This window comes from Mus pahari, chromosome 17 (assembly GCF_900095145.1).
Source record: "Mus pahari chromosome 17, PAHARI_EIJ_v1.1, whole genome shotgun sequence".
Taxonomy (NCBI): domain Eukaryota; kingdom Metazoa; phylum Chordata; class Mammalia; order Rodentia; family Muridae; genus Mus; species Mus pahari.
In genome coordinates, this window is record NC_034606.1 from 57,934,435 (window position 1) to 57,949,234 (window position 14,800).

Below are 14,800 nucleotides of genomic sequence, written 5' to 3' on the forward strand. Positions count from 1 at the left end.
AAAGAAAGAAAAGAAAAGAATATTTATACTTTAAGATCTCTAAGCCAAAAATACACTGTTTAGTGAAATAAGTATCTCAAAAAGCTCATAATATTAATTACTCGCTCTTATTAAACATTATGCTAAGTATTTGGACTGTTTTTGTATGCCTCCCTCACCAGAAAATCCTTATGTCCCATGTGATGACTGAGGTCTGGGATGATGGAGCCTTCAGTATGTGATCAGACCATAAGGGTCAGTATCCCAAGAATGAGAATACAAGAAGCAGCCATAGACCTGCCTGGCTATATGAGCACACAGCAAAAAAGTGTGAGAAACAATGTATCACTGTTGTTTCCAATCTGCACAGTCTGAAGTTTTGTTACAGCAGCCCAAATAGCACTCAACAAAGATGTGAGGAGAAGCCAGTGTATCCTCCAATAAGCTAGAGTGCAGGTGTGGCCCTGGTGGTACAGGCCTCATTTAACGACACAGAGTAAGGGCCTTCCCTCCCTAAGTACACCTACTATCTCCAGCACTCACTGCCTCAGTTCCCTCTCCTTCAAAAACAGATCCAAGGAAGGGGAAACAGCAATGCAAAGAAAGAATGGTCAAAGCTATCTCTCAACTGTCAGTGGCTCTCAGTGCTTATTTGCATCGTAGCAATAGTTCATGGTTAAAACACAGATTATTGGCATTCTAGTTTACCAGGTTTCTGACTAGGTCCCAAAGAACAGATACATCGTCCCAAAGTGAGAGGGGGTAGGAGTGGGGGGAGAGGATGCTTACACCCAAAAATTAAAACAATCACCATATCAGCTAGTTTTATGGTGCCAGGTATGGTACTAAGCAATCTATGCATCTCTGTCACTTCAGTCCTCACAAATGTTCCACATCTAATCAGGAAGTCACACACCCAGTACGTCGTGGCAAAGTAAAGTTGGTGACTCAAAAGCCCTTTTGGTCTCTCGTTGTTCCATTCTCAGTATATCCTACCAATGTCAACAGGATTCAGCAAACATGAACTGGAGGTTTAGCCAGTCTGAAAAGAAGTGACGATCATTTCAGAACGTGCATCAAAATATCAAGCTGTTAGCATTAAACACATGTAACTCTTGTCAATATTTCAGTGTAGCTAAGGATCCATTATCTACCCTTACAGTAGTAAGAAAGAAACAGCTACACAGGGAAGGAACCATGGGATCAAGGGCTCCTGCAAAAGTGACTGGAGGGGAGGCACAGGTTTGTCCGACTGACTCTACTACTCTCTCTACTAACTCCTGGAGGGGTTGAACTCGGCACCTGACAAGGCAAGTCCTTTATGACTGGGATACAAACTCAGTCCTTGGTCTGTTGATCCTGGGTCTCATTATGTGGCCCAGGCTGGCCTGGAACTCCCAATGAAAAGCAGACAGGTTTTCCACCCTCCTACCTCCCTTATCTCCTGAATGCTGAAAATACAGGTGTAGGCCACCAAGCCTAGTTTCAAAGAATCATTTCAAATGGATATACTAGTTGAAAGGAGATTTCTCTCAAACACTGTTCTTACCATTTAAAAATGTTTTCCTTCCGAGTTGAAATTTTTTTCCCCAAATACTTCTTATGTAATTCTGGGCAATTAATACTTTTTTTGTTTTTTGAGACAGGGTTCCTCTGTAGAGCCCCGGATATCCTGGACATTGCTCTGTGGACCGGGCTGGTCTGGAACTCAGAGATCTGCCTATCTTCCCGAGTGTTGAAATTAAAGGTGTGCAACACCACCGCCAGTCTTTTAAATGTGTAGCCCAGGCTGGCCTCGAACTCATGATCCTCCTGCCTCAGCTCTCCTCGGCAAATCCTATTGGGAGCCTGGGGGTGTAGGATGTAGGCAATGGAACCTGAGAGTACGCCTAGATCCCAGATTTCTCTGACTACAATCAAACCATAAACCAAAAGCTCACTATCTCCATGCTCGCTTCTCTTTTACACCCGCTTCCCTCTGGAAGGGACCATCAACTCTCAGATGCTACATAGACAACAACTCAAAGTGGGTGCTACTCTTTTTACAATTCCTGTCTTCCACTCTCCATTTAGTTCGTCTCAGAACTGCCCAAACACAGGAATCCACCAAGGCAGTGCGAAACGCTCGATTAAGTACACTGCCCAGTTTTCCATTTAAATTTCATGATTCTAACCGTGGCAATGACTTATGCAAATCCACCAACTCACTATGCTGTTATAAATATTCATTTCTTTTTTTAAAAAGTGATTTCTTCATACCTTACTCCTCCCATAGATATAAGCATAAGTAGCACTCATGTTTCTGAACTTCCTTTACGTTTCCAAAAAAAAAAAAAAACTAATATTTTCAAAATAAAAATTCACAGCTCGCTTTATGCCACATCCAGATTTGTTTAACCACAGCTACTGATAAAAAGCTAATATTTAGGAGGAAAATCTAGACACCTGGGAGGTAGAGGACAACTAGGGCGCCAGCCTGATTCTCAAATAACTCAGTTTCGACTCCATGGAAACAGGAGGGAATCCCACTAGCCGCAGTGTAATTGGGATTTTGTGGGACACCACTTACTTCCAACGAACCTTTCAGAAAGTTGCAAAGCGATTCTATTTCTAACTGGTCTAACACTGGGTCTGAAGCCAGCCAGCCAGTGCTCGGTTGTGGGAGCGGCGTGTCCAGCCCTCCCAGACCTCCCCTCCCAGCAATGCGGCCCGTACCTGCCCGTCCGGCCCGGGCCCGCGCTGCCCGCGCCTCTCCGGGTGTCGCGTTCGCTGTCCGCCAGCCAGGAAACCACCGCGGCCTGCGGCCTGCGGCCCCCAGCAGCTCCTTCCTCCAAGGACACCGCGAGCTGGCTGAAGGCGTACAGCAGCGAGCAGAAGCCGCAGGCCAGGCACAGCCCTACGACCCGCAGGTAGCGCCGCATCCCGGCCCGCGCTGCCGCCACCGCCGCTGCCGCCGTCACCACCGCCGCCACCGCCGCCGCGCCCGCCCGGGCGAACTACGAAGAGTCGCACCGCGCAGCCGCAGCGTGACCAGCCTGGTTCCCGCCCCTCCCCGCTCCGCCCCTCCGCCCGAATCCCCGCCAGGTCCCACTCCGTCCCGTCCCGCCCAGGCCCAGCACCCCACACGCCACGCCCCTAGCCCCGCCATGCCCCGCCCCGCTCACAGCCCCGCCCACATCCGGCGCCAGCCCCGCCTCTGTTTCAAACCACAGCCCCTGCCTGGTATTGTCCCGCCTCCGGGCCACGCCCCAACGGCGGGCCAAGGCTCCGCCTCCGCAGCACACCCGGAAGCGGAGCTGGGCACTGGCGCTCTCCCGGCCTTCGCGCCAAGCCTTGAGATGGATGCTGGTTCCTCTTTACAGATTGCCCGGCTCTGAGCTGTGGACAAGTGTAGCGAAAGAAACAGGGCTGTAGGCCCTTGCCCTAAATCTACGATTTTTCTTTGCGCAGCTTGTGGCGCTGGGCAACTCGAATTCTGAGGCATCGCTGCGTTGACTAAAAAGAATCCGTGGTTACCGCACTTGCTAACTCTTCCTCGACCCATCCTGCTCCTCACCGACCTCAGCGTCGGGTCTAAAAGGTCTGTGCTTCGTGGGGTGTCGTAAGGCGGCGGTAGTGCATTGGTGCTTTGCTTGCCCAGCCACACAAGGCTGGAAAGGCAGCCTTAGTAGAGGTTGCTGACAACTCATTTGCATACCCAAAGCAAAACTGGTCCTCTCCAAACCCAGCCTCCCTTCCTTCCCGCCGCGCAGTCACCCGCCACACTCCACGCCGTGAGCTGGGCTCGTGCAGAAGCCTCGTGGGGACCTGGGGAGGGAGAGGGAGGCACATATTGGGAATGTGCAACTCGGGGACTTTGGTGCTGGAGACCTGTTGACGATTTAACAAAGCAGAATGACTATAGCTTAAATTTCATGATTTTTCTTAGTCCCTTAATAGGCTTTCGTTGACTACCCGTGTCATACCTAACATACTTCTGGCTCAAAACCTTTAAAGTAACTTCATGGAACCAATGGTTTCCACCTTTCTGAAAGCTAAGAATGTCATTAGATAAGATCTGACACCTGTCAATTTTCCTGTTTGTTAATCAATCTGATGGTCCAACCGGTATCTGGAAAATGCCTTAACTTCTGACTTTTTTATTCTGTATTGGATCATGTTATTCCACCCAACCCGAATCCATGTTCCCAGGCAATGTACGGGTCATTCATATCTGGTTCAAAAGCTCTTATTCCCTTTTGAAGAAGGCTGTTGTACAAAGACAGGATAGCCACCAGGTGTGGACACGTCCCAAAGTGCAGTCGCTTGTACCTTCCACTTAGTACAGCAGAGTATTCCTGAGCGAGGGTGGCCCTCTTAAGAGAAGGAATTCTAGACTGAGCGAGCAGTGAAAGCGGCTCTTGTATTCAGGAGACCGCACGATGCCAGGATGAGTCCACGAGAGAGGACACAGGGAGTGGTTAAGACTGCAGAGGGTTAGCAGTTACTCTTGGAAACTCTTGGAAGTTTGAACTTGATCTGCTTGAAGGTTTTTAAGGAAGGAAGGAAGATGATCACATTTGCCTGTTAGATAGCGAGTCTGGCTGGAGTGAAGGCTGGGACAGAGATGAAAGATTAGAGTAAGCAAATCCAGAGCCAAAACTGAGACTTAAACACTTAAGAATCCACTTAAAATGCACACAAGATATACTTGAACACACTTAACCTGCACATGCACCTAAATACATTTAAACAATTAAATGCTTTAAATGCATGCTTAAAACACATATTTTTAAAATGCACACTTGAAACAAAAACATTTAAAAATACAAGTAAAATGCACATATTTTAAAATATACAGGTAAAACTACACTGAAAAGCATACACTTAAAACTACATGCACACTTAAAAGTACACACACACTTCATGAGAAAAACCATGCTATTGAATTGTTCAAGTTGCATCTGGGTCACTGAGAAGTTGTCCACAAAGGACAATGTGAGGGAAAGAAAAAGCATAAAAGCTCTCATTCTCTGGCTCTATGACCATGGTAAGATCACCTGATGAACTATGGGCTGTTTCCATCCCATAAGGACTAAATTTCATGCCTTACCCTCCCCCCCAAAAAAATATTCAATGAACAATAAAGATGTATAAGGAGAAAGAAAACATACATTTATTCATTCAATAAATATTTATTGAATATTTTCTACATGCCAGACAAGAGGCACAGATGCATAGTATTCAGGAATAAAGAAGTGTCCTGCCCTCAAAAAGGAGGCAGGCCAGTAAAAACAAAGAGAATAGTACATCCTTCTAATACACCTTACAATTCCTAGAGAAATAAAGAGTACAGAAAATTACAAGAGCACTAACAAGAAGGAAGCGTTGGAGGATTTGGTACCAGCTAGAGTAAAGAGTGAGGCCCAGGCAGAACGGCCCATTTCAAAGATGCTGAGGAAAGTGTCTCAGTAACTGACACCTGTGATTCCTGCACTCTGGAGGCCAAAGCGGGGTTACCACACAGGCTCAAGGCCAGCCTGGTCAACATAGGGAGTTCCACATCAAACTGGGTAACACTGTGGCCCCATTTTTAAAAGAGAGGGGGATTGCTAATACTTTATTTTTCCCCAAGGAAATGCATGTAGGAAGAATGAAGAGTAATCTCTCAACTCAGATCATACAGCGTAAAGGGAAGCCAGGCAACAATGTGTGCAAAGAACACAGGATAATCATGTTCTTCACATGGGGGGTCAAGACCACCCTATAATCTTTTACAACCTTTTAATCCTATAACTGCAAAAGATGTTGTTGCAAAAATAAAAATAAAAAAACAAAAAAAAAGGCCCTCTCCAAATGAAAACGTTTATACTACCTACACACCAAGCCCCAGCTACCTGGAAAGCTGAAGGAGGAGTCACTGCATGGAAGGCAGAGGGGGGAGTCACTGCATGGAAGGCAGAAGGGGGAGTCACTGCATGGAAGGCAAGGGGAGGAGTCACTGCATGGAAGGCAGAGGGGGGAGTCACTGCATGGAAGGCAGAGGGGGGAGTCACTGCATGCAAGGCAGAGGGGGGAGTCACTGCATGGAAGGCAGGGGGAGGAGTCACTGCATGGAAGGCAGAGGGGGGAGTCACTGCATGGAAGGCAGNATGGAAGGCAGAGGGGGGAGTCACTGCATGGAAGGCAGAGCGGGGAGTCACTGCATGTTACTCTCTAGCCAGCATTCACCTGCTTCATTATCTTCCTAAATTGACTTTTGTTCCTGAAAACAGTTTTACCTCTTTCAACATCGACTGGGCATTCCTTTCCTTTCTTCCACTTATGTATTAGATCTCTAGAACCACAATCTTTAATTTGCCAGTGACAGGCTGAGTAAATCCAAATTCTCAACTCAGCAGAACGAGTGTGAATGAAAGACACGGAATTTAAGGTCGGGCATAGTCAAGGTAGACACTGTAGACAAGGACAGGAAATGAAGTTTGAAATTAATATGCAAAAGGGTTTTTTTCCCTAAAATTGGACAAAAGATTTGTATGAGGTAGTAAACTGACTCTGGATTTAAATCAATATTAAGAATCTCGATTTTAGAAGGTACTGTGCTAGAAGAGTTTTGAGTGCATACTGCTCTTACAGAAAACCAGAGTTACGTTCCCAGCACCCATCCTCGGCAGCTCACAACCACCTGTAACTTCTACTCCAGGGGATCTCATGCCCTCCTCAGGACTTCACGTGCATAGACATACACACACACACACACACACACACACACACACACTCTTCTCATTCTTTCCATCCATCCCTGTTAGGTCACTCAAATATGTATACAGTCCTGTCTAAAATTTCCTTCCAGTTTCTACATTTGGATTTATTAAAAAAAAAAAAATAAAGAAGTAATCTTTTAGACAAATGCTCTTACCCCAGTGTCTCAGGTGCTGCAATTACAGGTGTCCACTGTCTCCTGCACCCCCATCTCTTGCCCAATATTCTTTCTATGTAGACATACCAGTGTTTTCATAGAGAAACTGATCTTCAGGTAGCTATGGGTGTGCACCTCTGTTAGCACTGGGAAAGCTGAAATTGGAGGATTCCAAGGTCTGGCCAGCCTGGGTAACATAATAAGACCCTGTCACCAAAGAAAAATCCAAAATAAAAACTGAAAGTTTGGCTGGATGTGGTGGAGCATGCTTAGTGCCAGCCACTAGAAGGCAGAGGCAGGTGGCTATGTGTGAAGTCAACCCCAGTCTTGTCTACACAGCAAGGAGAGCTGCATAGAAAGACCCTGTCTCACAAAGAAAAGGGAAAGTCCGGCAGCTATCTTGTTCCATGCCAGACACATGGGCCTCGACATGTTATGTCTCAGCCTCTCTTGGGCCTGACACTGTCCCTGTGTTGTGACTCTGCAAACTCAAGCTGCTCCACGTGAACACACACTTCCATTTGTTCTGCCTGGGTTCTCTGCTCACAAGCTAGTCTCTTGGTGTGCAGTTCTCCCTGCTTTTGCTTCCCTTCCCCACCAGCAAGTAAGCACAGGTCCCTTTCACTACAGCATGCACGAGAAGCCTAAATGATTAGGCCTTGGTCTTCAGTTTTGTTCTGGATTTTTCTATGAAACTCTACAGAGAGGTGGTGAGCAGACGGGAGCTTTCTTCTGAGTCATTGGATGAAAACTAGGATTCAGCCTCAGAGCCTAGGCGCAAGCATCTCCTCGGAACTCAGGGAAGGCGGTGACTGCATCCTTACCCTAAACTTACCTTTGGCTTATCCTCACACTTAGAAATAAAACCATTTTTAAAAACATATTAGTGGGGCTGGTGAGATGGCTCAGTGGGTAAGAGCACCCGACTGCTCTTCTGAAGGTCCTGAGTTCAAATCCCAGCAACCACATGGTGGCTCACAACCANCNGTAACCAGATCTGACACCCTCTTCTAGAGTGTCTGAAGACAGCTACNGTGTACTTACATATAATAAATAAATAAATCTTTAAAAAAAAAAAAAAACATATTAGTGGGCCGGGCGTGGTGGCACATGCCTTTAATCCCAGCACTCAGGAGGCAGAGGCAGGCCAATTTCTGAGTTTGAGGCCAGCCTGGTCTACAGAGTTAGTTCCAGGACAGCCAGGGCTACACAGAGAAACCCTGTCTCGAAAAACTTAAAAAAAAAAAAAAAATTAGTATTAAGGGGCAGAAAAGATGGCTCAGTTTTGGAGACCTGGCTGGGTTCAGCTGCCAGCATCCATGTGATGGTTCACAACCCTCACTAACTGCAGTTATTCCACAAGCACCAGACACGCACATGGTTCCCACATATACACATAAGCAAAACACATAAAATGAAAATGTTTTTAACTAGTAAGTTTAAGTCTTATTCACCCAAGAGAATTGAGGCAGTTTATAAGAAAAACAAAACAAAAAACCCATAGTCAAAATTGTTGTATATATGAAATAAGTTAGAATGACAGCCATAGAGTTCTACGTAAATTATTAAAAACAGCCAATTTGGGGGCTGGAGAGATGACTCAGTGCGTAAGAGCACTGGCTGCTTTTCCAGAGGTCCCGAGTTCAATTCTCAGCAACCACAAGGTGGCTCACAACCATCTGTAATGGGATCTGATGCCCTTTCTGGTGTGTCTGAAGACAGCAACAGTGTACTCATATACATAAAGCAAATAAATCTTTTTAGAAAAAAGCCAATTTTAACTGAAATTTCTTACAACTAAAACAAAAATGGAGAATACTCAATCTGAATTGTCTTAAGAGAAAGGCAAATTAATTTCACAGATGAAGTAAACTTGTGCAAAAAACCAGTCTGAGTAAAATTTCTAATTTGGACAGTAATGCAGAATCTTCCTTCAACACTTGCACAAAGAAGAAATGTGAAACTTTATTGTTTTGACTTTTCAGAGGGGGTAGGGAGCTCAGTGGTTTAGAACACTTGTTGCTCTTGCAGAGGAATTGGGTTTGGTTTTCTGTGCTCACACAGTGGCTCGCATTCATCGGTAACTCCAGTTCCAGGGCATCCAACACCCCTTTCTCCCTCGGGCACTGCACACATGCGGTGCACTTACACATGCAAGCGAAACACTCATACACATAAAAATAAATATATCGGCCTGCCAGTGGTGGCACACGCCTTTAATCCCAGCACTCGGGAGGCAGAGGCAGGTGGATTTCTGAGTTCAAGGCCAGCCTGATCTACAGAGTGAGTTCCCAGACAGCCAGGGCTATACAGAGAAACCCTGTCTCAGAAATAAATAGATAAATAAATAAATAAGTAAGTAAATAAATAAATAAATAAATAAATAAATAAATAAAATGAACCAGAAGGAAATGACTCACCTCTAATTACAATGCTTTAAAAAGGTAAAGTTTTGACAATATAAGCTGGAGTAATAAATCACAAACAACTAACTCAAACGACTCGTCATTCATTCAATTAGCTGCAAATGCCCAAGTGAGGTCCCAATATTCCAGTGCAGCCTTCCAGTGGATGTTTAAGGCCTAGGTGAATTTTCTAAGAAGGTCTCAGGCACTCTCTCATCTGCTCCTTCTATGTCTCATGTATTTTCACTGTTGCAGGGATGTCATCTCTAACATGTATACTCCACATGTTTAGCATCTTTGTAACCAACCCTTGAAACAGTAACAAAAAGCCAAAGTATACTTAACAAAGATCCTGTGGTAAACAAAAATTACATCAGGAAAAAAGTGACTGGTAAGCTATGATCTGTGAAAAGATGCAGAAAGTGAGGCTGGGGTGAAGTGCTTGTGCAGTACAAACTGGGATTGAGTCTCCAGAACCTACAGTTAAAACATAAAACTAACAACCAAGCAAAGATTCAGTGATCCACACTTGTAACGCTGAGTAGGGGCAGTGGAGACAAGAAGGTCCCTTGGGCTCACCAGCCTTAGCCTGCTGGACAAGCTGTTTTTCAAGCCCTGAAATCATAAAACAAGAAGTTAGATCACTGTGTAAGAGTCGATCTTGTCGCTCCTGCAGAGCACCCAGGTTTGACTTTCAGGACCTAAATGGTGGCTGACAACTGTCATGACTCCAGTCCAAGCGGATCGGACCCCATGGTGCACAAACCAAACACAGGCACACACCTATAATCGAGCACTAGGAGACACAAGACGGCTGATTTCTGTGCTCTGTGAGTTCAAGGACAGCCTGATAGACACAGCCAGGAGACCTAGAGAAACCCTGTCTCAAAACCAAACACGTTTTATTAAAATTAAAAAATAAACAAACAATGAATCACGGTGAGCAACTCCTGAGGAATGAAGCAGGTAGCACCTAGACATACCTTACACACTTAACACAGAGACGAGGAAATATGTCCCCAGACTCCGAAACCTTCAGAATTCCACTTGATTTTTCACTGAAGTATCTGGCCTTTTCACAGTACTTCAAGTGGTCAAGAATTGGTCCATCCCATAAAGACAAGATGATCTATACGGACTAAGAAAAGCCCAAGTCACAACGTTTAAATGATCTGGGATAGCAGGTATGTTATATAAAGAAAACTTGTCTATGGTAGCTTACAGTGAAACAGGTTTGATGAAAGACTAAACTATTACACATATTGTTGCCCTACTTAACAACACGTGCTATGGGAATGGCTTATGACTAATTACAAAGATGACTTCTCACTGTATGTCACTGGCATGTCCCCAGAGGCTGCTCTTCTCTCCCTGGTGGCTTCCTGCCGGAAGCCGCCCTAACACTCTCTGCTTCTCCTTCCTCCCTCCGTCTCTCGGAGAGGAAGCCTACTCTCCCTTAGCTCTGCTAGTAGTGGGAATTGTTTCCCATCACTCTTAATGGGGAGCAGAAGCCTCCCTCCCTTTCTGCTTTTGAAGACCACCAAAACGCCCTTGCTTTCGGTGCCCTCACTGCTTCCCTTGGACTATGTTTGTCCCTGATTTTCTGTATTTCAACTTTTCTACATTCTTTGTTCTGGACTTCTGTACATGCCTGCAGTGGCTGAGGGGGAGAACAGTAATGAAGTTAATGCTTTTATTTATTTTTTGTTTGTTTTGGAAGGTTTTTGGTTTTGTGTTGTTGTTGCTGCTGCTGTTTTGAGACAGGGTTTCTCTGTGTAGCCCTGGCTGTCCTGGAACAAGCTCTGCAGACCAGGCTGGTCTTGAACTTGCAGAGATCCACCTGCCCTTGCCTCCCTAGTGCTAAGACTAAAGGCATGTGTCAGCACTGCTCCACAACACATTATTACTTTCCTGCTCTCCTACACACACAGACATACACCCTCTCTCTGTTTCACTCTGTCTCTCCTTTTGACTGATTCTCTCTCCACTTAATTCTCAAATCACACGGCAAAGATTCCTTTCTGCAACTAGTTCCTACATTAGATCTTTACAAAGATTCCAGAGAAGAGGTAAATTGCTAAGACAGTATAGTAAGAAATCCAAGTCAGGGCTAGAGAGATGGCTCAGTGGTTAAGAGCACCGACTGCTCTTCTGAAGGTCCTGAGTTCAAATCCCAGCAACCACATGGTGGCTCACAACCATCTGTAATGAGATCTGATGCCCTCTTCTGGTGCATCTGAAGACAGCTACAGTGTACTTGGATATAATAATAAATAAATCTTAAAAGAAAGAAAGAAAAGAAATCCAAGTCAATAGCCATTAAGGTAGACAGTAGTTCAGAAGTACATTCTCTTAGGCACTGAGGACACCTAACTAAATACAAGTTCACTTGCCATCAACACAGTACTAATGTACTTCACCTTGTCTACATCACTATAATTTTAGGAAAGCATTTAATGAAACTTTTAATTAAAACCTTTAAGTCTGCTGAGTAATATAAAAGGTTTTTAGATGTTTATACTTCTGTGCTTCAAAGTGCACCTTCATTTTTACTTATCTTTACTTTTATTGTGAAAAACACTCAAGGTCTTTGAGCGTGGAGCCTGGTTACTGACGGGGCTGGAGAGACAGCTCAGTGGTCAAAGGCACCTGCTGCTCCTGCCCAGGACCAGAGTTTAATTAACAGCACCTACACAGGAGCACACCATCGTCTGTAACCCTCTGCAGGTACCAGGCAGGCACATAGTACACATATACTCAGGCAAGCAAAATACTCATACACATAAAATAAAAAAACTAAAAAGGAACCCACCACTAAAACTATATCACAAATTTACAAGACAGCTACAGATATGCTCTAAGCCCTGGCTCTGGATAGTCTTGCGTATTTTAACATTAAGCACAAGCACTAATGGAACGTGCATGTCTTCCTGATACGAACATCTGAGGTAGCGAGAGTAAAGGCGGGTGAAGGAAAAAACAAAACCCTACACTAGGTGGCGTCGTTCCTTTCCGCAGTCTCACAATGTAGAGGGTGAGGTTCTCCATCACAGAAAGGAGGTCTCTCTGGGACCAAAGCAAACTATGACAACACTGTCTTCTTCTTAGGTTACCTAAGAAGCATTAAAACAATTTGGTTACAAAAATGTATTTTTAAAGATGTTTTACATATAATGATAAAAGTAAAGGCTGACATTTGCTGAGCAGCCAGAGTGTGATAGGAAAATGTTAGCCCTGCTTGATGGTTGGGAGGTAAGCTTGGGACTTACTCACATTTGGATCCTACAGCGGAGACTTGCACACAAGCATGGCGCTCGGCCTCTCCAGCATGCACTATGCTGCCCACCCGTACACAAAGATGAGTGTAACCTACTCAAGGAAAGTCGCACCTTTCCTAACACTGCTCTTCCCTGCGAGAAACTTCAAATATATTATGAAAATATATGATCACTGTAAGATAGACTGCCTTTACTTATTTTGTGTTAGGAACCAAAATATTTCCTACAAGTATTTAAAATTGAATAAACATTTATACATGAAAATCAATGTAAAAATAGCATCTTTAAAAAGAACGTAGCCAGTTAGTTGGTATTCCATTGGAAGTATCTTAGAATAAAACAAGTTTTAAGCCTTCATTTAACAACACTGAAGAATGAGGTATCTGAGCATTTTCATCACAGACTTTTACTGTATTCAATAAACTAGTCACAACTAGCACATTACAAGAGTACCACTGTGCCAATGAAACATTACCATGAGAGACCACGTATCACAACTGTCAGGGGCCACAGATTTTCCTTCAGATGTTGCCAGATGTCTTTTATATGATAGATGATATTCAAGTTACGTTTTGTCTTTAGGTTAATTTACATTTCAGAAGCCCCCCATAGGCAGATATATATTAAGCAAATGGCTAGAGAAAACAAGAGAACCTGAGAATAAGATATAGCATATAGTTTCTAAGATGTATTTTCAAATGCAACATAACACACTCCATTTAGTTGTAAACAAAATGCAAAATTATAAGTCATAAAAAATATTTTATTGGTAATTATACATAAGTGAGTAGGGCCGTAAATACTTTTTTATTTCAAGATATTGATAAGTGCATAAATTGAAGGTTGTATCTGGAACTAGAGTACTGTGGTTTCCATATGAATTGTTATATTTAGTAAAAGGCCAATTAAACTGACTTAGGAGTGACACCTCAGCTCTGTGTAATAGTTACATGTTTATATCAATTAGAGTCACATGTTTGTGACCCTGGGTAGGGTTGGAACAAGGAAACAGTGGTAAAACTATCATTAAGTTAAAGCTTTTGCAAGTATGGCAAGTTCTTTTCTGTTTCTGCCAGACGCTTATACTTCTTTAACTCTAATGTCTTAGAGAATACAGGAAATACCAGTGTTCAATGACAACAGTGCTAACCCTGAATCAGAGAGCTAAACAATCCATGTCGTACTGTCTACTAGTAAACAGTACAATAAATTGATGCTTTGAAAAATAAGCAAACTAACAAACATAAACTGCAAAAAAATGGATAAAACATAACTCAGAAACAATAATTTAGTAAAAACATGTCAAAAAACATTGGCAAAGATTCATACAAATTCTTTATTTAATAACAACTTCCTATTTAATCACACCAAGTACCAGCAGGTGCATTAAGAGGGTAACCATTAAGAAAATCCTGTTGCAGCAATAGTTGATTAAGTTGATCTCTGACTTGCATACATATAACTATTTTTTCACAATTCTCAAATAATACATATTTAGGCAGCTTGCACTATGTAATAAAAAATTTAAACTCATTACATGCCAATAGTAGAGAATTCAATAATTATGTGTTAGAATTCACTAAACTATAAGTGAAAATAGACTTACCAATAACACTGCATAATGAATAATTCAACCACATTTTCATGGCATTTAACAGCGGAGACCAAAATGTTAATTCTGGAAATGTTCGGTAGCTTATACTGCAATAAAATCTAATAAATCCTGGCAAATTCATATTTCGTGTAAAACTCAAATTACAGGTTATGCATGAATGTGTCTGTCATGAAAATGTGGTAGTTGTTGGCCTACTCTGCATCTTCATGGAGGGCAGGCATGACTAAGCTGAGTCGCAGAGGAGGAAGGAGGCGGTTAGTGAGACTCTCCGCTGAGGGAGGAGGCTTCTCCCCGGGGCGAGGAGGACCTGGACACACCCCGCTCAGTGTTGTCGGAGCTGCAGCTGCTCTGGCTGTGCTGATCCCCCGCAGCAGCGCTGGACGCAGGCGCTGACTTGGCTTTCTCCTTAAAGTCTGTGATAATGACTGTTAGATCTCCAACAGTGACTTCCAGATGCTGAGCGCTACTCCGATCCACATTTTTTAATCTTGGTCTAAACACAAAAAAAACCAATGAGTTCTTAAACTAGATTTTCTCACTATCACATTTCTGAGTAAATACTAAATAAACAAGCAAAGTAACAAAATGAGTCATACTGAAGGTTGCAGGCAGCTTAATCATTTTA

The 14,800-nt window shown here is 43.6% G+C and overlaps 2 protein-coding genes across 3 annotated transcripts in view; both read right to left on the reverse strand.

Moving 5' to 3' along the window:
• Gxylt1 (glucoside xylosyltransferase 1) overlaps positions 1-2,926 on the reverse strand; it is a 28,730-nt gene extending 25,804 nt beyond the window's left edge. The window contains exon 1 of one of the 2 annotated variants that reach the window (XM_021217131.2): positions 2,695-2,926. In XM_021217131.2, the coding sequence (XP_021072790.1) occupies positions 2,695-2,900 (206 nt within the window). In that variant the 5' untranslated portion in view covers positions 2,901-2,926. The remainder of the gene's footprint in view (positions 1-2,694) is intronic. The other variant, XM_021217129.2, reaches the window with a different exon arrangement.
• A 10,030-nt stretch (positions 2,927-12,956) lies between these two features.
• The window catches only part of Yaf2 (YY1 associated factor 2), a 55,342-nt gene continuing 53,498 nt past the window's right edge, over positions 12,957-14,800 (reverse strand). Inside the window, exon 4 of the mRNA XM_021216678.1 lies at positions 12,957-14,668. Within this exon, the coding sequence (XP_021072337.1) occupies positions 14,431-14,668 (238 nt within the window). The 3' untranslated portion in view covers positions 12,957-14,430. The remainder of the gene's footprint in view (positions 14,669-14,800) is intronic.